Source organism: Nyctibius grandis, chromosome 4 (genome assembly GCF_013368605.1).
Source record: "Nyctibius grandis isolate bNycGra1 chromosome 4, bNycGra1.pri, whole genome shotgun sequence".
Lineage (NCBI taxonomy): Eukaryota > Metazoa > Chordata > Aves > Nyctibiiformes > Nyctibiidae > Nyctibius > Nyctibius grandis.
Window position 1 is genome coordinate 45,563,058 of NC_090661.1, and position 27,972 is coordinate 45,591,029.

General features: G+C 34.6%; 1 protein-coding gene across 1 annotated transcript in view; it reads left to right on the plus strand.

Annotated features, from left to right (window-relative positions):
* The window catches only part of TTC6 (tetratricopeptide repeat domain 6), a 63,655-nt gene that overhangs the window by 23,962 nt on the left and 11,721 nt on the right, over positions 1 to 27,972 (plus strand). The window contains 19 exon segments of the mRNA XM_068397369.1: positions 405 to 467; positions 2,456 to 2,883; positions 5,374 to 5,860; positions 8,373 to 8,502; positions 9,975 to 10,150; positions 10,569 to 10,705; positions 12,175 to 12,344; positions 12,824 to 12,944; positions 14,242 to 14,392; positions 15,781 to 15,863; positions 16,958 to 17,034; positions 17,896 to 18,056; positions 20,082 to 20,216; positions 21,829 to 21,978; positions 22,255 to 22,343; positions 22,345 to 22,393; positions 23,033 to 23,146; positions 23,492 to 23,611; positions 26,039 to 26,112. Of these exon segments, the coding sequence (XP_068253470.1) occupies positions 405 to 467; positions 2,456 to 2,883; positions 5,374 to 5,860; positions 8,373 to 8,502; positions 9,975 to 10,150; positions 10,569 to 10,705; positions 12,175 to 12,344; positions 12,824 to 12,944; positions 14,242 to 14,392; positions 15,781 to 15,863; positions 16,958 to 17,034; positions 17,896 to 18,056; positions 20,082 to 20,216; positions 21,829 to 21,978; positions 22,255 to 22,343; positions 22,345 to 22,393; positions 23,033 to 23,146; positions 23,492 to 23,611; positions 26,039 to 26,112 (2,915 nt within the window).

The following is a 27,972-nucleotide window of genomic DNA, read 5'->3' on the forward strand; positions in this document are numbered from 1 at the left end:
TAAGACAAAATATTTCTATATAGTTGACTTCTAGAAACAATGTTATGTTAGATATTTGCTTGTTTTTTAATAGTTAGAAAATGCTAAATCTCCCTTTTTGAAACTTGAGATGGTGCTTGGAAAGAGTCACTGCATATTTAAAAGATGCTTCTTACTTGTGTCTCGGATTTTTGGACATCTGGCAGTGGAATGGGCTTAAGACATCCAGAAATCCAGACAAATGGAGTCCTTACTTCACTCTGGCAAAGGAGGGGTTGCGCTTTTTTGGTGAAAACACAGATTTATTTGGACATGAGCTCTTTTTTTGGCGGTTTCTGCTTTTAAAAGCAGAAAGTATCTAAAAGCTCTATTCATATTAGACTCAGACTAATTCAGACTTATTTTGCTTTTTGTTTTATCTATAGACAAAAAGTTTACTGAGACGACACCAGTCCTTGCCCGATTTTTCTGACAGTGAGAGCTTGGAGGTATTATGTTATATTTACTTGTATTTGTTCCTGAACGGTGATTTTGTGGAAGAATTTCTTCCACTGAACTGAATTGAACTTAATATTTTTCTATTAGATGCAAAAGTGAGAGTCCCAAAGGTCTTTTTCAAGTGGATTGGTTACATTAAATAGAACATGGCTCTGCAATGAGAACCCCTGTTAACTTTACAGGCATTTGGATAGAGATAAGTGTGAGTAGTCTGTACTTGAGCTAACCTGAAATGAGTGGGACAACATATCTGAGTAAAGATTTGTGGTATCAGGTCCTTGGATTTCAGACTTATCAGGGCATCAATGCTGTCCAAGTTTCTAATCTGCAAGGTGCTGTGTACTTTTATGGCTATTGAAGTTATGTTAGCTCTTTCACAAAATACATAAAGCAACAATAAACCATGCAAATTTTACACTTGTGCAAAGATGACCTTTATAACATTATACGAGTAATATTTTATTAACAAATTTGATTTTGAGTAAGAATTTGAGGAGCATATATTTATTTAAAACTTCTATATAGTCCATAAAGACCTGCTTAAAATGTTGTGACCGTGTTATTTTAAAGAAGGACATGAAGCATGGCAGCAGTTTGTACGCAATGATAAATAAAAAAATTTGAACACTAGACTTGCAATTTGAATTAAGCATTGATGCTTTATTTTTAAAATAGTAGTTTCATGTTCAAATAGAAGTAGTCTTGTTGAATTCAGCTAGCAATTCTTTAGCAAAACTATGCAGAGTTCATTAAAATAATTTATCAAGTAACAATTCAATATTTATGCAATTTGCAGTCAAACTGTTTGATTTGGTGATAAATGACAACTAATGATATATACATGTAGTGATAAATGATAGCTTTACATTGAGTTTCAGCTTTTTAATAAATCAGTATGAAGCTTAGAATTTTTTTAAATATTATTTTCCTAAAGAAATTTGGCACATTTGTGAAACTGAGATTTTTTTTTTTAATCTTTTCAAAACTTCACAACGTATAATGCATTACCACAAATAAAGAATGAAAGGTAATTAGTTGCTTAAATGGAGTGCTTTAAATTATAAATAAACTAAAGGCTGATGCAGTGTCTTTCTAACAAATATATAAATTAAATAATTCTTAGCAGATGTCTGTAACCAAGCATTGAAAAAGTGCTTCTTTGAGTCTAATTAAAAATTATTAAAAATTATTCAACGCTTCATTTATTTTTATATTTAATTTATTACTAACAAGTGTTTCCCCTCTGTAAATTTCAGGCAGTGTACGTGAAATTACACTTCAATTTCTTTGACAAAGATGTGTTATGCCTAGTATTATAGTGCAAGTTAGCGAACTGGAATTAACAAAAAGACTGAGAAGCAATACATCTATTATTGTGAATAGTACTTGTGTAATAATTAATAACAATTAAACACCAGTGGATAACAGTCATTCTTTTGGTTTTGATATTGTCAGGCAATTCAGGGATGGGGGCACAAAGTGTGAGGGTGCATAATTCCATTCAGATATTAACTGTGTTTTCATATAATACAATTGTACTTCCAAACATTATACAGAGTCCTCCTGTCTTTTCTTCTGAGTTCATGAATATATCTCAGTTCATCTTTTTGTAAGTGTCACCACCAGTGGCATACATTTTTGATGTTAAAATTTAACTTTCCTGCAGGGACTGAAGGTATTTAATTCAAATTTCTTGTGATACTTTTTGAAGAAAATTTATTTTAGCCCTTTATGAGCTGCAAATAACTTTGAATTAATGTTTCAGATATCTGCTTTGACACATATCCTGAGGTATGCAGACCTTTTTTCCCATTAAATACTCTAATTTTTTCCAATAGTGTAGTCCCCATGTCGCGCTTTCTTTTTCTTTACAATTTTATATAAAATAAAATCCAATCCATTAAAACTAGGGAAACGTGATATATAAATCTTATTTCAAATGAACATCTAAATAAATTAAGTTTCCTTTTTTTAACAGAGAAGTTTGATTAAAAGATCAGTCTCAGCTCTGGAGATGACTGCTATCAAAGACGAAACTATGTTAAATATGTCAGCTAATTTCAAAACCAGCATGAAAGAGTTGAAGGTTATGAAGCAACGGATAGTTGAGCCAGAGGTTGAGACAGACACTGGGAAAAGCTCCCCTACCAAGCATCTATTGAATCAAATCTCTGATGATCCTCAGTCAGTGCAGGCAGACATACCAGTAGAAAAAATGCCTACTTTGACTGGACAAGAGGATAGTGAGAATTACATTGTTCTTGTGGAGCGACCTCAAAAGGCTGGGATTAAACACACTGTTTTCCCAAGAAGAAAGAAACCAAAGAAACCAAAGAAAATAATAAATCCTAGAAAATTAGAAGCTGTGATTAAAAAATTAAGTCAACCCCCAAAGATTCTTAAAAGGTTTTCTTTAATTAATGTGTATTGGCTTTTTAAAGAATGTATTTTAATTTTTGGCTGTGTTATCTAATTACAGGTTTTATCTTTTTTAGTATTAAGTGCTGCTCAGAAATTAAGTAATAATAGTTTAGTTATTTAGGAATAATATATTTTTTTTAATGCAAAGAAAAAATACATACTGCTAAGGTATCTTCAGGACATTTAGTATATACTGCATTTTAAACAGAAATGGTGTTGCTTCATGCAACAGCAGAAGAAGTTTTGTCTAAGTATAAATGTGTGATTAAAATGGTCAAACTTCTTTCTTCTGAAAGACAAGGGGAAAAATTCTAAGTCTTAGGTAACCAAAATGATAGGCTGGACTAACATCCCTTGTACCATGAACTTTGTAGATTACATCAAAGAAGTAGTTTGCTTTTTACCTTTTGTTTTCCTGTATCACTCTAAATATGTTTCTAGTGAATGTTTATTATTTATGTACTTTGGATATGGGGTAATTTATAAAATATTAAAGTATTAAAAAAAGAAAAGAAATTAATATTCTTGCTAGTTTTTTTGATATTTCTTAAGTAATTACTCTTGAAGTGTGACCTGCAAAAAAAACCCAAATGTTGTCTATTTTTGTGTGCAGTCATATGTTATGTATCCACATTGTACTTACACTGATGCTCAGGCCCAGTCCTTCAGGCCAGTTTTCCATTTAGCTTCTCCTTTTTTCTGCTTTTAGCCACCTTTCAGTAGGTTTATTCTTAAGAAAATCAAAGATACTTTAATGGTGTGTGTCCTGGTTTGGCCTAAACCAGGCCGATTTTCCTTTCGGTGATTTTTGCTTTCAGCTAAGTCTCCTCTAAGTAACTGCACTTTCTGAAACTAACTGCGTGTTTTTGCAGACAGTGTCTGCTTCCAGGACTGATAACGCTCGAAGTTTGTAGTTATCACTGAGGCACCGGTAGGGATGTTGTGCAGAAAGGCTCTTGCTGTACTTGTTCTTGAGAGAAACCAAGGTCACTGCTGAATTCCTCACTGCTTACGAGTGAAGAGCTGAAGGGGGGTCACAGCTGCAGGGGGGGAGCGGACAGGGCAGGTGACCCAAAATTGACCAACGAGGGTATTCCATCCCATACACGTCATTCTCAGTATAAAGCGGGGGGATCACGAGGGTCTCGCTCTTTTTCTGCTATGGCCGGTGTCCAAGGACGACTCCGTCTGTTTTCCTGCTGCCCCCGATCCCGATCCGTGCATTCCTGAATCCAGCTCTCGACCGTCGCTAGGCCCAGCCTGGGCCTTCCCAGAGCCTGCCCTGCAGTGCCGGTGGTGACGTGGCTGACTTCAGGGGAGCTCAATCTTGGTTTTGTATATATATTTGTATATATTTGATTATTTCTATTATTATTATTATACTCTTTTTCATTATTATAGTTTATTAAAACTGTTTTAATTTTCCAACCCAGAAGTCTCTCTCCCTTTTCCCTTTCCCTTTCCCTCTGGGGGGAGGGGGGGGGGATAACAGAGAGCATCTGCCGCAGGTTTAATAGCTGGCCCAGCTTTAAACCGTGACAGTGTGATATACTGTTGCAGTGCGCTGTGACTAAGGGAAAAGGTGGCCTTTTTCCAAAGTCTTGTTTTAGACAGGGGTACTGTATGTTCTTAGCTGTCTAAGGCTTTCATATCAGTTTTGCTAAACTGAGGCAATTTCATCTTTGTACTATTTTGCATGTCATTCATGCATCGCCTGCTACATTTTTTATTTAATTTCCCCTTTTTTTTTTCCTAGTAGGATCATTATGTATAAAATATTATAAATATTAGGTACATAGTGTTATAAAAATATATATGTATAAAATATTTTCTCTGTATTCCTTTCTGGTATTCCCTTCTGTGTTAGAAAGGCTAGTATTGTTTGTGATAAAGATTAACTGTTTCTGTTAAAGTCTTCTGTTTCTTTCACTTCGATGTCTCAAAGCAGATGTTGATATTAAACATTTGTGAAGGTTCTCCTCTTGGAAGCTATGAGTTTTCCCAGATTATCATTTTGGAAATGTCCTTGTAATTTCAAGTGCTTTTTTCCACCTCTGGGTGGTGCTGCTTCTGCTTGTATTCTTATGGCCTCTTCCTAATGTCGTTGGGATCTATCATTGATATATTCATCCATCTAGGGTTTATCATCATTTAGCCAGGCTAGTAATTATCCACTCTGAAATATTGTCCTTTCTTAGGTTTAGCATTGTCCTTGTAAACCCAAGTTAGAAGCTTTTGGAGGAAATAAGCATGCAAATAAGTGCTGAACGTTCTGGGAAGACAAATCATTCAGAACAATTCTGCTTACCTGCAGTTTCAATAATGGTTTTTGATAAATGGCTGATAAGTTAAAAAATTATCATTAACAAGAGAGCTAACAATAGGTTTTTGTATAGCTGTTGACTGGCAGGTTACAATTTGATATCGTTAATACATCAGGGAACCTTTAGTTAATTTTAATATATTTTTCCTCAGGTCTGTGTCTCTGGGAAGGCTTCCTATTCATGAGAAGTTCAGTATCAAGGTGTCTTCAGCAATCAAACAATATCAGAGCCCCAGCAGACCTCGTTTGTTAGATTTTGAAAAGTTTTCAAAATTGAGGGGTGGAATTCCAAAAGAAACTTCTGCTCGCATGTGGGTCAGTGGAATATGGAACTGCTGGTTTGATGCAACTTTCGCTCCTAGTGGGACTGCTTCTGGGGAGAAGGATACTGAATTACTAAAAGGAACTGAGACAGTGGACTCTCAGGAAGCAAATCTACAAGTAGAACTAGTTGACTCAATACAGCCTGTTCTTCTTGAAGGTTCAACAGTTAGTATTGAAGAGTTAGAAAGAGAAGTAAGACGACTGACTAAGCTAATAGAAAAGGAAGAGCATCCTTCAGCTTTTCAGTACTGCAGGCGTGGAGCAATAGGAAGGAAGTTAGGCAAGTTAAAATCAGCTATGGATGACTTGGAAAAAGTAAGTGTAATGCCAAGTTTTACTTCTATCAAGGGCTTTTTTTTTTTTTTAACTGACTGTCTGAGTTCTTGAACAGGTGACAAACTAGAAGCAGGAGAGCTGATAATTAGCTGAACGCTGCCACTTTTTACCTTTGTATGACAGCTAGCTGAACGCTGCCACTTTTTACCTTTGTATGACAGCATGATCCAGGTTCAGTCCTGCAAGAACGAAGATGCAGGCTCTTAATAAACTGTGTCTATTTACCCTAGTGTTCTCCAAGCACCATAACATTTCTCTAGGGACCCTTGCTCAGGATACAACACTCCTAAATGGAGTTGCAGATAGGAGAGACAAAAGTACAGAAAGTATTTTGCTTCAATTTCGCTGCTGGTAAAGCTGACATATTTTTAATTTCTGCAAAAGCATAGTGAGCAAACAAATTAAGAAGTCATGTATTTCCTGTTTATAATTAAACTATCATTTGACACTAAGATTTTATACAATAATACTAGTGGTTTTCTATGTATGTTTATTTTTTCAACACTTTTAAGTTCCCTTTATGGTGCTACAAACTTGCCATTACTTCTGCCCAAGACCCAGCACAACTTGAAAGAAACAACCAAAACAGAATAAAAACATTGCTGAAAAAAACAGAAATGAAAAGAATATTTTTGAAGTCTAATTTCAATGTAGAAGCTGTAAAAGATTTCAAAGGCATTCTTTAAACAATGGTATCATAGAATCATGGAATAGTTTTGTTTGGAAAGGACCTTTAAGATCAACAAGTCCAACCGTTAACCTAGCACTGCCAAGTCCACCACTAAACCATGTCCCTAAGCACCTGTATGTTTGTGAAACCTGGGTAGAGAAGTCATGTGTTATACTTTGGGCATGGTATTTTCATTGTCATTTAACACCTATATTACACACAGCTAGCCATAACCAGGTTGGGACCCCAAAGTTCTTCATCCTATATATAATGTTGTACAGCAAAAGATGTCCTTCTTTCCTTAACCAACATCTCTGCTCTTAACACAGCATTTGGTGTTTGGAGAAGCAATCCTAAGCAGCTACTTTGGGGTTCATGGTCCTTCTATTGGAGTGATTAATAATGGAAGATTGAACCAGATCTTTTGTGTTAGTATTGCTCTGTAGGAGTAGAACACCATCAATCTGCCAGTGTCCCTGAAAACAATCTTAATAATGGGCACCTTTAAATAATGTAAATAGCATTTCTTTTGCTAAAATGCAAAGCTCAGTCATCTGGAATATTTGGAAATGTGCGGAGGAATGAAATAATGAAGTACAAAACACTTGGCTTCATGTTGGTTTCTGAGTTCCTTTCAGCAAACAGTCTCAAGCCACAATAAATTTTAAGGAGGCTCACAGTGTGTCCTGCAGTGATATCCACCATTCAGATTTTACTCTATTTCTGGAGTTTGCCTTTCCCAAAATGCGTATTATCTTAGGGTGAAATTTCCTTTTATAACACCATTCCTGTTAATGCTTCTCTTGGGGATAAATCTATATTTTTTTATTTTTAATGGGACATAGGGACCTATTTTATTCACCTGCAATCTACCTATTTTATTCACCTGCAATCTATACATATTACCTTCCAAACTTCATAAATTATCTGACCAGAAGATTGACCATATTCGTAAAAACTCAACAATTATCTTGTGTCTTTTTTTTATTAACACCAAACTTTAGAAACATCTTGTCAAGGATCTGAAAGGTGAAAAATTCCACACCCTGGTGAAGTGGTTCATTGATCAATGGGCCGATAACAACAGTCAAAATTGCTTACCATTGCTATTGCATATTTTAGTGAAAACATTATTGACTTTTCTCTTTAAGGTATATGAACACAATCCCTATGTAGTTTATGGATCCTATGAAGAGTTTATAGACCAAAATTTGAGAATTACTGTTGTAGCAGAACAGTCTCGGATTTGTATAGGTCTCTATCTAATTTCTATATGGCTGTTAAGTGTATTATATGCATAATGAATATATGTGAAATATCTTATTTGATTGGTAATATCTGTCAAGTATTTTTGTTAGGGAATGTTAAGTGCTTTCTACAGGAATCATAACAGTGTGGTTTGATTCCTTTTTCACAGTGACAGGTTAATTATTTCTTACTTTCAAATAGAAGAGCAATGAACAAGATTGTTTCTAAGCATCTCTTCCCTGGGATTCTCCTAGAACTAACTGTGACTTCTACAAATAGTTCAGATAACTACTTTAAAGAAATCATAAAAAATGTTAATATCCCAGCTGATAAATATTTTGTGCTGAATATTCTGGTAGCTTGGACTCTGATTCTGCGTATGTGTAAGTATGTGATGCTTTTAAATAAACAAGTGACATTAGTCAAATTTTTCAGATTTTTGGGTTAAAAGTTTGTCAGTCTAGGAATTTTATCAAAAAAGAAATAATCATTTCAGTGCAAAATGAAATTGTTAGCACGTTTGAGGAGTTTCTTCTGCAATATAAAGAAGTTATTTACTTATTTTGTTTATAGGCTATAAGCTTAGAACCACTACTGCTTAATGCTTACTGGCACAGACATTTGATTTACCTCTTTCAAGACAGAATTTCTGCTGCTTTAAGTGACCTGAATTTTATAACTAAATGGAGCAAAAATAAAGCAGGTAAGTATCTATTGAAGTGTAATTTAACAGTTAATTTTTCATAGTGGTTTTTTCTCTAGTTGTCTTTGGCCCTAGTTCTGCAAATTTTTTTTGTATGTATTTAACCTTACATCAGTTGTTTTATCCATATTATAAAAAGATAGTAAAGCAGACATGAATCTTCAAAGGCTTGGGACAGAAGCTGAGTTTCTAAGGAAAAATAAATACTTAGTTTTAGTGTGTTTTTTAAAAATGCAAAAAAAAAAAAGAAAAAAAAAGAGGACTGATGGAACTTGTATCCATTAATTTAATGCGGAAAGCTGATAACAGTCCTGTAATGGGGACAGTGTACTATAGTGCTGCAGTCAGCCCTGTTCTGCCATACCCTTAAAACTGGCAAGGAGGAGCTTAAAAGGGAAAGATACTACCTGGTTGACAGACCCCAGGCCCTGCAGGTCAGCGAAAGTGATTCATTCCCCTGTACCTGTTTCAGATGCTGCGACTCCAATACTGTGTCCAGTTTGGGAGCTCCTGGTATGAGAGAAACAAGCTGGAGAGAGTCCATTAGAAGGCCATTAAGATGGTCAAGGGTGTGGAGCATAAGTTGTATACAGAAAGGCTGAGGGAGATGAGTTACTTAGCCTGGAGAAGGTAAGGCTAAAAGGCAAATCTGTCCTGAGCTACATAATGGGGGGTAACAGAGAACATAGAGTTAGACTTCTGAGACATGCACAGCAAAACAGGAGGCAATGGTCATAAGTTGCAACAAAGGAAATTTCAATTGGATGTGGACTTGGAAGACAACCCCCATGGCTTCTTTCTCTACCCCTATTTTTTTTTTGTTTCTGAGCGTGACGTTATATGGTATGGAATGTCCTTTTGGCCTGCTTAAGTCAGCTGTCCCAGCTGTGTCCCTCCCAACTTCTTGCCTACTCCCAGCTTACTCCCTAGGAGAGGGCAGAGTGGGAAAAAACCAAAAAAAAAGAGCCTTGATACTGTGCAAGCATTGTTCAGCAAGAGCTAAAATGTTGTTGCGTAATTAACATTGTTTTAGCCACAAATCAAAACACAGCGCCATGCAGGCAGTTACAAAGAAAGTTAACTCTATCCTGATCAGACCCAGTTCAGTGGGATAAATACTGTGTGGGCTCATTTAAACTAAATCTCTTTATATTTGTTTTGTGATCAACAGGTCCACGCTAAATGGCTTGCTGGGCCATTTCTACAGAGCTCTACAGAGAGCAAAGATTTTTAGTACCTGTGAATCCGGCAAGAGCTATCAGTTTAGAGCTGCATGGGCTCCACAATTGCGCACACAGCTATAGCTCTAAACTTTGGAGTTCTGTTGCTCAGATTAAAACAGGACTTCCCGACCTTCTGTGTAATCTACTGTTCTATTTCTACTGCTTGTGTTAACTACTCTGTAAGGAGGAGATGACTTATTGTTTTCGGCTGCTCAATAGTGCCTTGTATATTTTGGGTGGTTGTTTCAGATACATACCTGTCAATGGCTGAAATTTACAGGAAACAGGGTGATAATACATTGGCAATAATCAGTTATAGCTCTGCGATACAATGCAGCCCTATGGATGATGACATTTATTTTAGGAGAGCTGAGTTGTATTTTGAGGAAAATCAATTTTTGTTGGCCATGGATGATTACGCCAAAGTAAGTTCACTTTTTTGTATTGTTACAATAATGTAGTAACTTTGAGTAACTTTAATAAAAGTAAACTGTATTTGGATATATCTGGTAAGTAGCTTGGAGAATAGATACCCTTTCAAATAAATGATGTTTAAAAAAAATCAATGCCATGGAAATAAGTAATTTCTGTTACTCCTGTCAGCTAATTCAATAAATTACTGAATGCCTACAATTTATCAGCCACTAATAAGCTTGCATCAATACTTTTTTAACTTGCTTTACAGTTAATGGAAATTACAATAGACATTAAAGAACGAAGGCATAAAGAAGAAAATCTGAGAATAAAAGAAAATATTATTTTTATGCCTGGTTAAGACTTTTAATCATTAGAAATTATGAGAATGAGGAATAACATCATGTGCTACTTTATTTTTTTCATTAGAGTTTTGAGTATAACCCAAAAAGAACAGATGCGCTTATGAAACATGGAATACATTTCTTTGACCATTCAGTTTTCACTACAGCTATTCAGGATTTTACAGCCGTAATTAAGGAAGACCCCAGCAATTCTCAGGCAAGGTAGACTACGTAGTTTGACAAAAGTATTTGAATTTTAAGTGGATTATTAAAATAATATTAATATGTAAAAGACTGTATATTCATTAAACAATAATAAAGCAATTGCATTTCCAAAGACGTATCTGATAGAATAAGATTTCTAGGCCATGGTATCCATTGAGGAACCTTTGTATTGCTTTAATGACTTTGGATTAGTCCCTAGACTAGTCCCTGTTCAGCTAAACAGCCAGTAAATGTATATTTTTGGATGAACTCAATTGCTGTCATTTCCTTGGATTATATTGACTAGATCTTCATCAGCTGTAATGGGAAGTCAGACACCTATCATATGTTGTAGACATCTACAAATAGACACCTAGGTTTAATTGTCTTATTCTGGAACTGATTCCCATCCAAACTGAATAGAAATTGCTAGGGAAGGATTCCCCTGTGTGTATCTTCTACTTGTCAGTCCATCTCCTTCACCACAGGGAACCACGGAATAATGCAAAGCTTTCTTATGACATTAGGTTCCTGTGCTACTAAAGAAATTGACAGATGCTCCTTAAAACTCTGACTTTGAAATAAAATCTTGAAGCAACATAAAGCTGCATTTGTCTTCCTGAAATCCACTATTTCATGGAGGCTCACATGTTGATGAGTGGGCTCTGTGAATAGTCCTAGTGAGTATGATTAGTATCAGTGCCATGTGCTTGTGTAGAGTTAAGCACGTCATTTAAATTCTTGAGGAACTGACTTTACTGTGTTAGATTTAAAAAGGAATAGTGTATATTTTGCATGATGACTGCATAGAAGTGGAATGTGATGTAAGACCTGCTTAATAAGTGAAGACATTGCTGTCTATTCACACTTTTTCATGTGTGCTTGTGATTTATCTTGTTTAAATATATTGCTAGCTTCCTGAATTTGAGGGAGGAACAGAGTGTAAAATAGTAGGATATGATTTTGTAAACTTATCTGTTTGAAAGAAATATTGAAGAATAGATGTTTTCAGAAGGCTTTAATAGTAATGAGGGCAGTTTTATATTTTTTCTTTTAAATCAGATTTAACAATTCTGATATTTCCCATGCAGAAGCTGCTGCACCAATAGACTAGGGAACTTGGAGAGAGTTCCATTCAAATCTATGATGCCCAAAGCTCATATGGGGTTCTATTATATTGAACTTGATTTATGCAAGTGCAGTGATCTGCCTACATGGTATAGATTACAGGACTTTGTTCCTTCAGACTTGCTTTATTAAATTCAGAAATAAAATTGAATATTTATTCTATTTTTCAACATTTTTTCCCTGAATAATTGCTTCAAGGTTGCATGACAAAAAACTATGGAAGAACTCTTGATATATTGAGTTGACTCAACCTGTTAATATTATAAATAATAGCCTATGACTTCACAGTATGACTTCATTCTGTAGGTATAACTTTCTAAGGGAAATGATATATAGAGAGAAACTTTTTTCATTATTAGGCTGTATCGAGGAAGAACATATGCTAAGCAGCAGCAGTATAGAAATGCAATACAAGACTTAGCAGCAGCAGTTCATCTAGACCCTTCTTGTTGGCTAGCATTCTACTATAGAGGTTGCATACTACGACAGACTGATCCAAAAAGAGCTGTGCAGGACTTCAGTGTTTCTGGTACTGTTTGTTTCTCTTAATGGTGTGTATGTTTATCATTAAAAAGAGGAATGACAATTCACCAGTAATTACTATACTGCAATATAACACAGATATTTCATGTTGCAAATATTGAAATGTATGGTTGTCATTCAGTGTTTGGTAATAACTTGCTCCTTTTCATTTCTGTGAAGTTTGCTATTAGACATTGACTCTTGCTGTTGTTAGTCTTCAGTTATTTTGCCTCTGCTTCCTAAGCTTTTCTGCTTCACTTTTAACAATTTGAGTGGGTGTAACTGAGAATTATATATGTGTCTTGAAGGTATTTCGTGCCACACTGAACAGTTTCTATTATGATCTAATAAGTTATGTTATGGTTTCTCTATGATATTTTATGAAACTCTAAGAAAACTAGAGTAAAAAGTAACGTGCAAATGAGTTGCATGGAGTAACTGAAATATATGTGAATATCTGAACTGTTGATTTTTATTCTCCCACAGTACTCATCAATGACACTCAGAAAAATTTATATTCTTTTCTTCATTGTGGGATTATTTACTCAGAAAGGTGTCAATGGTCACTTGCAATCTGTGACTTTGAAAGTGTCCTAGCTTTGGACAGGTGATTGGACTTGAGAATTTTAATCTATTTTGTTTATATTCTGATTACTCGGGGGCATAAAAATACTAATAAAGCAAATTAGAATCAGAACTGTTATTCAGCAAATAGACTAGAATTAAACTACAGAAAAACATAATGTTGTCTTCTTTTAGTATATGTTGCCTCTTTTACTGTAGTCTGATTATAATAAAAATAATTATTATGTATTTTAAAATTAAATTTTATTTTGCCATACATGGCAACTTGGCAAGTAAATTATTCCGATTTGGCAGACAAAAGATGAAAGTGAAGTCCTAATTAAAGTTGACTACTCATGCCATAATAATTTTGTTAGTCTTTTGGGAGGGAATCTGTCCACAATGCAGGTAAAAAGTCAAACTATTTTTTTCCCAAAAGAAAATCTACAATGTTTTCTTTAGCAAAAGCCAGTAAATGGTGTCCTTGAAATAAAATTTAAAAAAGAAACTATTTGTGGTCCTTGATAGTTGGTGACTGAGGCTGATGTGGTTCCTCTGAATTGCATTTCTTCCTACCACTTACAATCTGTTTCTGGAGTATTTTTATCTGTAGTAGACCTGACATGCAAATGGTCTTACAATATGCAACAAGCTTCCCATACCAGTTAGCTGCATTAATGACCTTACTCTAAAGGTACGGAGTTCTTGTTCAGCCTTGGTCAACCTCAACAGTCCTGTCTTGAGCAAAGGCTTCCATTCCAATCTGTGGCAGGCCTAAAAACTTTCCCCTTGTCTTGGCTCTGCTATAGGAAGCCTTGAACTTTGCCTAGAAGTCTGTAAGAGTGGGCTGCACAAGATATTGCAGATCTTGGAAACCCAGGTCTCCCTAGCAGCTAGCCAAGTGAAATGACAGAAAATAAGGGAGCAGGCCAGATGGAAAACGTGTAAGCTTTGTCAGTCTTTTAAAACTACGATGTTTTTTTAGTGTTGAAGAATTCAGTATTTCTTGGTTATTCAGTATATACAAAATTACCAGCTAGCTCTGTTTCTAGTCCAGCTTCTATGACAGAGTCTTGTCATCATTTCTTCAAAATTCACATTTGGAGTGCTGTTTTTGGTGATCAGAGCGCCTCTAGTGTGCAGCCAAACATCACAAGCTACTGAAATGGTATTTTTTAATGCACTATCTCCTCTGCTGGCAATTACAATTCTTTATCACAGTGTGATCACAAAACAGATGTGTGGTAAATGTCATAAAAGTAGATGAAGACTGTATAAGTTGTGGTTAAAACAATGACATAATTCATGCAATAACAAAAGGAAAAAAATTTTGTTTTCAGCTCTGTCATCTTTGCTTACCTAAATATTGGTTTGATACTGCTGTTGCATCTCAATCAATACTGTGAAGCTATTCAACAGTTTACTAATGCCCTTGAAATTGATCCTCTCAATGTTCGAGCCTATGTATGCAGAGTGCAAGCATATCATAAGGTAATACATTCCTTTTGCTATTGTTTGCCACTTAATATAGCTTTATTTATATTTATGGTTGTTGTGAGTATTTTAATACTTATGCCTTGATGTTATACAGATGTTAGAACCTGCTTATAGCTATACGTTTCAAGTAGTCCTTGTCACCATAATAGAATTACATACATTGCAATTATAAAATATTGTTGGCATGTAATGCAATGAAACAAAACATTTCAAGTGTCATTTTATCTTTTCTACATCAATGTACATCTAATCTGAGCTTTAATATTTTTTTTTAAATATATTCTAAAAATTAAAAAAAATATGTATTTTTAAAATATAAAAGACCACATTTTGAAATACTGTGTTTTCTAAACAGAACTTTCTTTAGAATAGTCATTTTTCAGGAAACTCAAATTTTCTTCCCCACAAATGGGAGTGAAAACATTTTCAGTGTTTTAAATTACTGTGAAACAGAATGTATTCTACTTCTGCATGGGATTTGAGGATAGTTTCTTCTAGCAGTTGGTTTTTTGAGACCCTCTCAGGAGTACAAGGAATGGAGTATTCAATCTGACCTAATTTCTGTAGATTTCATTGGCAGAATTCAATCAACTGTTTGAGAAATCACTTACACTGTTCATTTTATTCCGTAACTAAAGGAAATCTAAGTCCATCTAAGTGAATTGATGATATCCTTGTTTTTGACACTGTCCTTAAGAACTTCCACCTGATAGTTTATATTGGAGGTCATCCACTAATTCTCAGCTTGCTTTTGTAGTTTTTCTTTTTGTTGTTGTTTTGTTTGGGTTTTTTTGTTGTTGTTGTTTTTTGGGGGGGGGTGGGTGTTTGGTTTTTTTTAAATTTCAATGTAAACCAGTAAAATAAAGCTCAGTACATGCATTCCATCAATCCTGTTCTTTAATGTGAGTTCCAGTTAACAGCTATCCCAGCTGAATGAATCAGTCCTTGGGATATTCATTTTAATGATCTCCTTTCTCCTTAACATCTGAAGCACAGTGAATGGGACCACATGCACAGACACTTGAAAAATAAGTGCAAACTCATTACAGCAATGAAGATTCATCAGGACATACGTGCATGTGGATCTCATGACCTAATCTCCTTCCCAATAGTCCAGACTCTTCTTTGGATTTTGGAAAAGTAAAGAAACTGTCTGGAGTTTGAATCTGCCCTGTGGGAGAGTATGGAAATATGCAGGGTAACTGTTTCAGACCTTTATGAAAAACATGTTGAGCTCCTTTACAGAGGGTGTATGTGCCTTGTGAGTTGTTACCATGTGGGCATTACATTCTGAGGAACCACATTTACAGAAATAGTAATTGTGTCTCCAAATTGTGTTCATATTAGCAATTAAATTTCTGTTTTTTCTTTATAAATTACAGATTCATAATTTACTAAATGCTGTGAAGGATATAAACCAAGCCATTCATCTTTATCCAAATAAATCACAACTTTACATATTAAGGTAAGAAAGTGATTAGTTGAGAAATTCACATCTCACTTTAAAAAAAATTTTGATTTGGAGTGCTGTTGGTAGATACCCTTGTATTCTTTGAAACCTGCTGTGAATGAGTTTTAAAAGATGTATTTTCACAGCATTTTCAAACCTGAAAAACTTTATCTGCATAGTGTCACCCAATTATTGTAATCATTACCTTGGAGGGAGGAATATTGTTTCATATACAGGATTCTGCTCCTTGAAGTACATGTCGTTTCTGGGGAAAAAAGAAGTAAATAGGTGCCATGACAAAAAAGCAAGTCTGAACTTTTAAAAAGTTAATAATTTTAACTGTTTTCCCCAAGTGGATGGATCCTTCACTGGTTTGTCTGCAGAATCCATGTAATGCAAAGAATGTGAAGGATTGATTCCAAGCCAGTTTAGATTTGAACTATTCTTCTTCCACATCATCAGCCCAGTGAGAAGTAGTGACCTTTACCAAGACTAAAAAATAAATTACTAGATAAAGCTGTTTCCTTCCCTGAAAAGCCATAAGAACGAAGGAGGAAATGCTAGGATATTATTCCTCAGGTGTATTAGGTGAATTAGTTACTATGTTCCAGTCAATAATACTGTATTTTCCCAGTTTTAAGAGTGGGTTTGCTCAGCTTGTCTCTCAGAGTGTGGTTTGGCTAGCATGACCTCTTATACTGATGCCAGTATCTGGAGAGGCAAAACATTGTCCTTGAGAACAGAATGTATCTATCAGCTATCAGTCTGTGGTGGATTTTAAAAACAATATTATTAAGATTATTGTTGCAGTTCTTGAGATTGTAAGGATTGCTATCTCTGGAATCCAAAGAAAATGTATTTTTGTAACTCCTACAATGTGAAGAGAGGTAAGCATATAATTTCTTGGTACTGGGATGTGAAAGAAAAAATTAAAAATTCAACAGATATTTCTCATGGAAAAAAAGGAAATACTTTGGATGTTTTTATTGGAAGGCATTATTTTTCCTTTTTCTCTTTTTGTGCTAAGGAAAACATATTTCAGTAGGTACTTTGAAAGAAATCCCTGGAAATAGTTTTACTAATTACATCCAACAAATATTTCATTACAGGGGACAGTATTTAATGGAGTTGAAGAAATATGAGCTGGCAAGTTTATGTATTCACCAACTTGCAGAAATGGATGAAGGTAACATCAATTTGACATCAATTTTCCTAGATAATTGTGAACCACGGCAACAGTCTGTAACCAAAGAATTGTTAAAGAAAATTAAGGTCAAGCATGTAAATAGGTTAGTTACCATGAATCAGCTAAAATACAGGAACTTATTATCTCGAGTATTTTGTTTGCATGTCTGGAGCCTTTAAAGTTGATAATGGGGTACACTATTGCCTGTACTATCACCTGTGATTTCAGAATTTCCTTTCTCTTTTGAGTTCTTATTTTCTATTTCTACCTTTCAATATTGATGATTTCTGCTTCAAAGGAATATTGAGTAAGGATTCTGTTCTGCACTTATGTACAGTCTTTCCTAACAAAGTATCAAATAGCTTTAGAAGTGAACCTTCCCAATGTATCTGAACAGTAAAAATGTTGCAGTATAGTAGTTCCTAGTTATGTGCTGGGCATAAAATGGCAGTCCTGAAGCTCTTGGTGAATCCATATGAATAGCGACACTGTATGAGATTAATTTCTTGTCTCTGGTAGTGACCAAGAGTTGATACACAGGGTACAAGAATATAAAAACAAAGCAGGCATATGGTGGTACTTCTGCAGAGCAAAGCCTTCTTACATATGGGGAGAGGAAGGTAAATATTTGCAGATGTTTAGCAATCAAACTACACTCATTGATAAATAACTGTTCAACTTCAGAATTTTGTAAGCATTTAGTTGACATTTGTATTTTTATGGATGTTAAAACAAGCTTTGATCCTCCAAATATTTTAATAACATTTTAAAGTTTGCATATCATTTAAAGGTATTTTATATTGGAAAACATATAGGTTGAAGTAAAAGAGATAATTGTTTTTCGTGGTGGTTTCCTTCCAGAACCCTTTACATCTCAGCCTATTCAGCAAGCATTCGTTCAGTCATTTTGTCAAAATCATGATAAGGCTATAGAGTGCTTACGTGAAGCTACTGCAACTCAGCCTGAGCCTTCAATGTTTGTTATTTTAGGAAAAATACAAATGAAAGCCAAGAAAACTAAGGTTAGAAAAGTTTACATTATATATATGCCAAGCAAGACAATGTTTTTCTTTCTATATTCTTTTAATATTTTGTGAAATGTGCTAGTATATACATAAACCTTCAGAGTACCTCATTGTTTAAGTTATAAGAAGACCTGAGTAAGAATTTTGAACAGCAGCAGCACTAATAGTTCAGCATAAATTAGGCAATTTTAACTTTAAGACATTTAAGATGATCAATTAAAAGATACAGTTATATAGATTGAGGTCCATTATATCTCATAATTTTGCTTCTTTTGAAATAAAATAATACAGAATTATGTCTAGCATTTTTTGTCTAATAAAATGCAGTACAAATGTTTAATTCATGTATACAAACTGAATATAATAATTTACAGTTACAGGTATTTTATCAACTTTGTGAATAGTCATATGTCATAGGGTTTAACTAATATTGTCACTCCTGAGTCCTGCAGTTAGCCAGTATCTGAGTCCTGCAGAATTGTTGAAATTGGCGGTATGGATTAGCTGTTTCTTTTTGTACAGTCCTATTTGTTTATACAAAATGTATAGAGTCCTGTTTCACTAAACACAATAGCAGCAAGCAACAGGTAGATTCATAAGATCTTGAATCTATTGAGTTCTAGTTTTGAAATGCACAGTCTTTCTGTTTCCTCTAAGAACTTGTGTTTGCAAGTTCTTTTTCAATGAAAAGGTATGCACTTTGCAAAAATTATACTCCTACTCCCTGGGCTTGTACCAGATAAAACCTCTTGATCCATTCAGCTTTTTTTTTGTTAGTCTTGGGTGTTTTATTTGTCTCAGCCCATAATGGGACATTACTAGTTCTGCTACCTTTGAAAGAACGCTACGTCAAAGATGGTGACCATTAATACCCATTTCAGTTGTCATGGTTAAGAAGATATGTATTAGAGTCATTCTCTGATTTCTCAGTGCTTCACCCAGAGGTGAGGACTTGCACTGCCACCTCTCCTGGAGAGGAATGACACAATACTCTCAATATGGGAAAATGATCAGACTTCAGGCTATGGTGCCCTGAGAATCAGCTGTGCCTTTAGAATTAAATGTGAATGAGTTCAGGTATCTACAGTTCTTTTTCCTCTTAAAATAAGAGTATTTTTGAACTGTAGAAGTAGAGAAAAATGATTTTTAAATAGCAGTAAATGCAGACCTGTTTCGTTTAAAAATTCTACTACCTTGACAACTTAGGGAGGCAGGTGTAGTATTTGCAGACAGCCCCATGGGCACTGGTATTTCAAACTGATTTTTCTAAACAAATACTTCTTTATCTTGAAAGACTCACTTAAGAAAAAAATGCTATAATTCTTTTACTCTTCTTGATATTGAAACTTTCAACTGTGGTCCCTTCATAATCCTCAAAGGCTGAAGAATGGCTTACCTTGAACTGTTCTTAAATTTTTGGTTGTTTTCCTTACTCTGTCCTTTAAACTGAAGTATTAGTAAATATGCATAAATTATTGCCCAGATCTATGAGACATGGTAAGATTCTGAGAGGCTATTCACTTAAGTTCCTTCTATGCCTCTACAGGATTGATCCTCTCAATGTATTTCTTAATGATTATTAAATTAATATAAGTTGTCTATGTCATAAAGAAACCTGTAGCAAGTACTTAGTTATCATCAGACTCCATCAAAAGATATACCTTTTCTTCCAGAGGAAATAAACATAAGTAAAATTAGTAAATAATTATAATTAACTATGTACCTAAATAACAGTATAAATGAACTGTTTGTTATTTCTAGATCATGTACATTAGCTACTTTGTCACATAAATAAAACTCAGGAATATCTCTCTGTTTTTCTAATCAGTTATTAATAGGAAACATTCAGAGACCAAGAGAGTGTCTAACTCCAGTAACACCAAGGAACACTAGATTAGTCATTTTTACTGTAATGTTCCAAAGACTAAGAAAAAAACACTGAAAAATAATTTAAAATGTCTAACAAATCTTGCATATTTTCAGTTAAGTGCTTTACAACTATTAATATTCTATGTATTGCAGGATGCTGTGAGAAGTTTTAAAAAAGCTATGAAGCTCCTGATGACCTCAGCAAAAATCCTGCCTAGTACATTTGAGGATGCAGAAATGTATTATCTCACAGGCCTGTGTTACATGGAGCAGAAAAGTTTATTACAGGTTGGTATTAATTATTTAGAATATATTAGCCTTTGACTCCGCTGCTTGTAAACAACTACACTGCTTGTAAACAACTATGATAACTGAGCGAATAATTTCAATATTTTAAATAGCTTCCACTGCCTTTAGCAATTTTCTTTTGAATTCATGATCTACATTAGACTGTCTTGAAAGTTTGTGAGTCATTTTTCTGGTGCTAAGGTTATGATTTTTTAAAGTATGTCATTAATTGCCATTCTGATGTAATAAAAAACTACATGAATTTCTTATCTGTTTATCAATATCTTCACAGATCTTATAGACAAACAACACTCATGTAGGAGTATCGGTGGCTTAGTGAATTGGTAGTAAACTTGGACAAAGGAATTCCTAGATTATTGTATTATGGAGTTGGTTGTAATTTAACTATTTTCTATATTACTGTAGCTCCTGACACCCTTAGCTGTTCTCTTTGGCACTTATGTATGATACTTAAGAAATAAACTGCATTACCTAAGAAAAATATACTTCCCTTCTTTCAACAAAATCAATACTTTTATCTATATGTTAGAGACTGTTGAAAACTATTGAAAGCCTATCAGTGAGCTTTGTGGCAGGCCTACTGTGAGTTCATGAAAATGTTTTCTATGTTGATATATTAGTAAATACGCTTCAGTTGTTGATTTGCTAAAAGGCTCAAGACAGAAATTAGAAACATCTGAAATATCAGAATTTTACAGGGAAGAGAAAAATTTCATGCCTTGTCTGCTTCTGTGGTGGGTTGACCCTGGCTGGACACCAAATGTCCACCAAAGCTGCTCTATTGCTTCCCTCCTCAGCTGGACAGGAGAGACAAAATATAATGAAAGGCTCATAGGTTGAGATAAGGACAGGGAGATCACTCAGCAATTACCATCATGGGCTAAACAGCCTCGACTTGGGGAAAAATAATTTAATTTATTGCCAGTCAAATCACAGTAGAGTAATGGGAAAATAAAAACAAATCTTAAAACACCTTTCCTCCCCGTCCCCTCCTTCTTCCCAAATTCTCTGTCTGGTTCCCTGACCATTTGTCATAAGTCATATTCTTTTAGAGGAAGGCTATCAAAATTATCTGAAATATCTAATGTGGTAATACATGACAATTGCAAAAGGTGACTTCCTCTGTCAATGTACATCTGATATTACAGCGGTAGATCCTGGAAAAGCCTGTGACTGTAATCTAATGTACAATGTAGAGGAAAAAACTATCTGGATGGATTTTAAAGGAGTTGCATACTAGCCATGTTAATCCATTGTCCATTATAATAAACAGCTTCACTATTTCAGTGCTTACAGATAGAAGACCATGTGCTTGGTTAAACTTTTGCAGTCTCACTGAAGAAACAAGATTATTCAATGAATTAGATTGTGCCTCCTTGAGGTTATGATTGCATTAGTAAGGTTTTAAATATTACAAAATTTTAAGTAGCAGTAATTGGATGAAAGTGATAAAAAACAATGCAGATACATGGTGGGTTCCAACTGCAAAAATAGGTCTTACCTAGCTGTACAAAAGAATCAGTTAGTTAGCCTATGTTTTCAGCTGAACAAACAGACCATATTTAACCCAGATGATATGTCATTCTTTTAGGCCCGTGATGCTTTTAGTATGGCTATCAGACTACATTCAAGTTACCCTGATGCTTTTTATCAGCGAGGACTGTGTAGAATGCAGCTCAGACAAGATAAGTGCATCCGAGATATCAATTGAGCACTTTCCCTTTGTCCATCACATTTCCAGGTAATATAAAGACTCCTGATAGTTTGTTTTTTTTTTTTTTTTCTGTGAGGCATTTTTGGAGGGGTTCAAAGACTGACAGGTTTTGCATTTATGGGTGTATTACCTTGTAATCTTCCAGCAAGAACATAGCAAGCATTAAATAAAAGAAATTACAAGCTTTGTAAGATATAAGTTTTTAATAAAGCTTGTAATTTCTGTCTTCTATTTAACCCTTGCTTTATAATGCTAAACAAAGCTGGTTTTTACCATGTCATCATTCTGTCTTCATCTCTACAGGCATATATGAGTCGTGCTGCTTACTATGGAAGTAAAAGTAGATACTCTAAGGCAATTCTGAATTGCAGTGAGGCAATCAAGATTCTTCCTAACTGTGCAAGCTTATTTTTACCGAGGAACTTTAAAGTGTCAAAATAAGGTGGGTCTGTCTTTATTGTTGTACTTTTGCATTCTCCCTTAAAACTTGATTTATCTTACTTGACATTTTATAGTGGTAAAATAATGGTAGAAGTGTTGCTGATGGAAACCAGGAATTCCACTTGAGTATTATACTTTCCATTCCCCATTGAAGCTAGTCTCTGGTTGTTCTGTGTAACTGAAAATGATTGATGGGTTGGAGAAGCTACTGAGCATCTATCTGGTTATTCTCCTCTTAAGTTCCACAGAACAGACCCTTACCAAGTGACAGATAGAAATACCAAAACCCCACAAAAGACACCTTCTATGTTAGATTAAGATATAAAAAGTAAGCTAGTAAAATGAAGGATTGATTATGTGTTGCAGTACATGGATGTGATGTAAGAAAACACTAAGAATATTTGTTTGCCCAGTCTTTGCACAAATAGAACTTCTGAAGAAGTGCTCCCACTGCAGTAGGGACTGCAGTAAGTAGTCCATAGAGGACATAGTGAAATGGTTGGATGCCTTCCAGTACTGATGAAGAACCAAAATGTAAAACTATGAAATAAAATTTTATGGTAGGTTATTATTTGAGGAAGAATATGTAGTGCCATGAACTCTGAATTACAGTTTATACATAGTGTTTTTTCATTTACAGATGTTTAAGGCTGCAATTGAAGATCTTTCAAAAACTATCGACCTCAACAAAACTTGCATTTTGGCATATTATAATAGAGCTGACTGTTATCACCAAATAAAGGACTTCAGGAAGGTATGATATTAATTTTTTTTCAACATCACATGAGCACTCAGTTGTTCACATTAGCTAGTAACCTATTATTGACAATTAGTCAAAATTTCTGACATCTTGCAATGTCTTCCTGAATGATTGTGCTCTTCAGAAAATTGTTTAAAAATAATGGCGTTTTGGTCTCTACTATCATATTAATTTGGCTAAATTCAATCTGGAAACAGTGAAACATTGGAATATGCACACTGAAGTCTCTGCATATGCACATGGTTTGTAGGAATTTGAAAGCATGTCTTTTAAATTTTGAAGTATCATTGTATCCCTCTGAATAAATTATGGTTTACAATACTTTTTTTTGTTTTGTAGGCTCTGAAAGATTACGGAATTCTTCTTCTGCTTGAAATGAGTAATGAAATAGCTTTTAAAGTGTTAATTAATCGTGGACTACTCTACGTGGAACTTGGTGATTATGTTAATGCATGTGAGGTACAAAATCCTTCTTAGAGTAAAGGAAACTTAGAGTTTTCTGTTAAATGCAAGCCATTGCTGATATGAAGACCAGCTTGACAGGTTTTCTATTCTTCTGAAATAGTTTGTGCCCAGTTCTTATTTGCTCAACATCTAATACCAGTCTGACAGTAAAGATGCAAATAAAATACAGTTTTAGTTGTTTTACAATTTTATGCTACTAGAGTTAAACATGGGAGTTGCACAACATTTAATAAGCAAGAACCTGATTTTCCCTGCTTTTTTAATCTTGAAGTAATTTATGTTGGGTCCAAATGAGTACTAAATCACACTCTGTGTGTGCGTGCGTATGTGTGTAAATGACCATTTTTGTTGAAAGGGCAGGAAGGGTCACAGGATAATTTTCTTAAATGTAAGAAAATAGCATGTGTTTCTGACACTGACTCACGGTGCAGATGCCTCTCTTATTCCATGGAACTTCACCTGGTATAGCAATAGCAGGCTTGAAACCTAACACTGTTAAACGTTACACTTTCAGACACATGGGATTTTATTTTTGAATTTTAAATAGTTTTTAAGTTTTCTAAAAGTTTTAGTTTTTCTTGCCTTAAAAGCAGGGATATTTATTTTCGGTATAATTGGTGCATTCATTACTTTCATTGTGGACTAGTAACTTTAAAATGTGTTATCTTCTTTATATCATAGCAACAATTTCAGCATAGGCATTCTAAAAATTGAGTAATATTTCTTATTTGCAAATAAAAAACAAAGAATGAATATGAATCCCATTCCAATGACCCAGAAATGTCCTATTGGAAGTGCACAACAAAAGCTCTTTGCAGTTGGTAGACCTTGCATAGAAAGAAATTAAGTAGAAATATTGTGCTATTGGTCTCTTATGCTTCAAGATGCAGTTGATCAGAATAGTTCAGAAAAGAGGCTGAGGTGGTGCAAACTGATATGTGAAGCCAGTAGAAAGAGACTGGGACAGAACCAGCAGGATGAGCAAAAAGTTCTTTGAATGGATTGTAGTGAAGACAAATTTACAAAATGGTAATTGAACAACAGACACAAAAATATAACAGCTAATATAAGAAAAACATCCATGATTATAAATATGCTTGAGACCTTCTTATGTATCAGTTCTGATAATACTTTATTGCAAGGAGTATATCTGTATACATGTATAGTGCTGGTTGAATTAGGATATAATTACTTAAGCACAGATACATACTACTTGAAGTGAGTGTATTCCTGAATTAGGTACACTGGAAGAAAAAGGAAAAGTTACAATTCAATCTATATAAGATCTGAATTGTTATATAGAGGTGTCTTTTCCTGTTGGTTCTGTGAAGTGTGCAATTACCTGTGAGGACAGCACCTTTGGTTTAAATAAACCAAACCTGGTCGTTGGAACTTTAATCCTGCTTTTGCCCTGCTCCATACACAGAGCAGAGCATATACTCCAAATTGTGCACATGAAGAATCCCGTTAGCTTTGCTGGGTATTGTTTGAAAGGCTTTGCTTGATGGGAACAGGGTGTCTCAGTAGATTTTAAAAACAGACCCATAATTTTACGATAGCGTGTTCACAAAAAGAGAGGTTTTATTTTAACAAAATATAAATATATATATCTGCACATCATTATTTTGCCACTTTCATAATTCCAACAGTACTAAAATCTTCCACATCTTTTTATTTTTACAATATGAACAAGTAAAAAATGCTTTCTAAGTTGTAGTTCAGTGGGTGCATCAGCTAAACCACTGCTACTACATGCTGATTACTTTCCCATGCAGAAGCCTAAAGTGCTTCCTTACATCATAATTGAAATTATTGTGTTTGACTTTAAAAGCACCTGTACAGTTTTTACAATTGAACCACATATATCAAAACCACAAGCATTTTGAAAAATGTTTTGAATGTTAGTAAAAGGCAAAAGTCAAAAGCCCTGTGGTGTCTTTCACTGGAACATTGTGCATAGAGTCTCCCAATGCAAATATGAGTTTGGTTTACTACATTTGTTAAATTAATAACAGAAAATAACTAGATAATTTTATTACTGAAAGAATTCTACTGAAATTGCACATAGCAAAATATACTTTCAATATATATGCATTTAATAATAGCAGCTGAGGTACAGTATTTCCATTAAAAACAAACAAATAATACCTTTCTGGAGGGTTTTGTTTCTGGAAATGTTGCCTCCAGCTCTGTAGGAAATACCATGATACCACATAACTTTGGAGATTTTATTCTATCAAAGTCTGGGACAACAAGTATGAAAACAATTAAATACATCTCCAGTACTTCTGAACGTATAATGCCTTTGTCAGAAGTCATCTCCCTTTTTATATAGAAGTATAAAATTGTTTAGCTAGAACTACAGTTATAGGTGAAGTGAAACAATATCGACTTCCATGATTTAATGTCTGTTCTTTTCAGGACTTTAAAGAAGCGGTGTTGTTTAGTCCAGATGACAGCCAGATCTTTCAAGCTATTGGAATCTGCTACTATAGGTAAGATATGTAGTTTTGTTGGATGCAGAGTAGAAAAATTAAATAATTCCCGAGCTTTATATTTCTGTTCACCTTGTCATATCGAGTACGCCGAGAACTGAGGGAGGGGAAAATGGTAAAGAGGAATGGAAAAAAGAAAATTAGATATTTTTCAAGTTTAACAACTGGTGTTAAAATCTTGTGGCATCAAGCAACTATGTGCTCATGACAGCGTTAGGAGGAAATGCTATGATGATAAAATAGAACCAAGAAAAGGACTGAAGAACAAAGAATTATGAGATAAACAGAGATATTATTCCACACCCACAGGTGGAATATGAAGTAGCTATAAAGTTGTGTTGGTTTGCTTAGAATTAGTTAGGATGCAATTTCTGTTTAAATATGCACTTTGTCCTTTAAAGAGAAGCAAAAGCCTGAATGGTCTTCCTTGCCTGAATTTTTTATTTTGAAATTCTGAAGTGTAGTTTCATCAAGATGGGATTTATTTAGAAAGACTAAATTTAATCTGCTAATCACTTAAAATAGATATAAATTGGGAGAAATAAGATGTACATTAGTATCTTAGTCTACTTACCATAGTGGCATTTGGAGTTGATAGCTCATGTTTCATGCAAATATCACCTATGATAATAGCTATCTGCCTGTTAGTTTAGTCTAATCTCTTTTATTCTACAGTTACTCTGCCACCTGTCTGCTTAACCTTGTTGCTGCTGACACAGTGTGGAGGTGGACATATTCAGGATTGCAGCATCAAAACTTCTTGTGTTACTATGCCTGTAGTTAGGGCATAACTGGCTCCATCTTTCACAGTGTCTGGATGATGCAGAACTCTCACAGGAATGCTGAATCCTGCTTCTAAGAACTGAGCATATGATTTTGGTGCCCGTGTCTGTATTCAACTGTCACAAGCGGTCACTAGTAACTATATAACTCAGCTGTATAATAGATTTTAAGATGCATTTGGGATCCATTCTGCAGTCTCTAACCTCATGACTGCCTATCAAGACGATTGTTTTTGCAACAAGTGTTGTGATTTTAAAAAGCATTTGGTTTACAACCCTTAAAGTTATTTGTTAGCTAAATATATTTAATCTTTCCTCTTCTGGTAAAGAAGTCAGGCTGTGCTTCAGGTAGACACAGGTAGCTTATATTCAAACAATATCTTATATTTCAGTATCAACTTGGTAAAACAATTTTGTACTTTGACACGTTAAAGTTTTTGCTTTGTGTTTAAGTTTATGCTTTACTAGCATTCATTGACATTTCAGGTATTTAATCCTTTTTATTCCTACTCAGTGTACCTCAGATGCATCAAGTTTTATCTAAGGATGGAGTTCCACATTTGGCTTACTCTTAGACCAGAATGGTCTATGCTTAGAACCCCGAGTATCTTCTCTTTTTACCCTGCAAGATTAGCATAGTTTGGATAAGTTAAAGAATTGATATGAGAAAAAACTGAGAGAAGGCTTATATTAGAAGTAAATTATTTACAGCTCAAACATCTGTGCCTGAACAGACTACCAAAAACATGTTTGGTCATGACATTTGGGCAGCATGAATGACTCAGATAAAGTCTCTCTGTTGAGTACAGCTGTTGAAAAGGTGAAACCTTGGCCCAGCGAAAGTTAATGAGAGTTTTACTGTTTTCTTCCTCAGGCCAAGGAACTCAAACTGAAGTCTGCAAGGTCTTACACTGACTACCTTTGCTGTTATAACCACCAGGGAACACATACAGAAAGCAAACTTAAGGGGAGGGAAAAAAGTGTCCCTTTCAATCAGAACTGAACTACTTTCAATGGGCGTTATGGCGTAGTATTTGCTGATAATTCATAAATTGAGAATTTTATTTATAGAATTTTT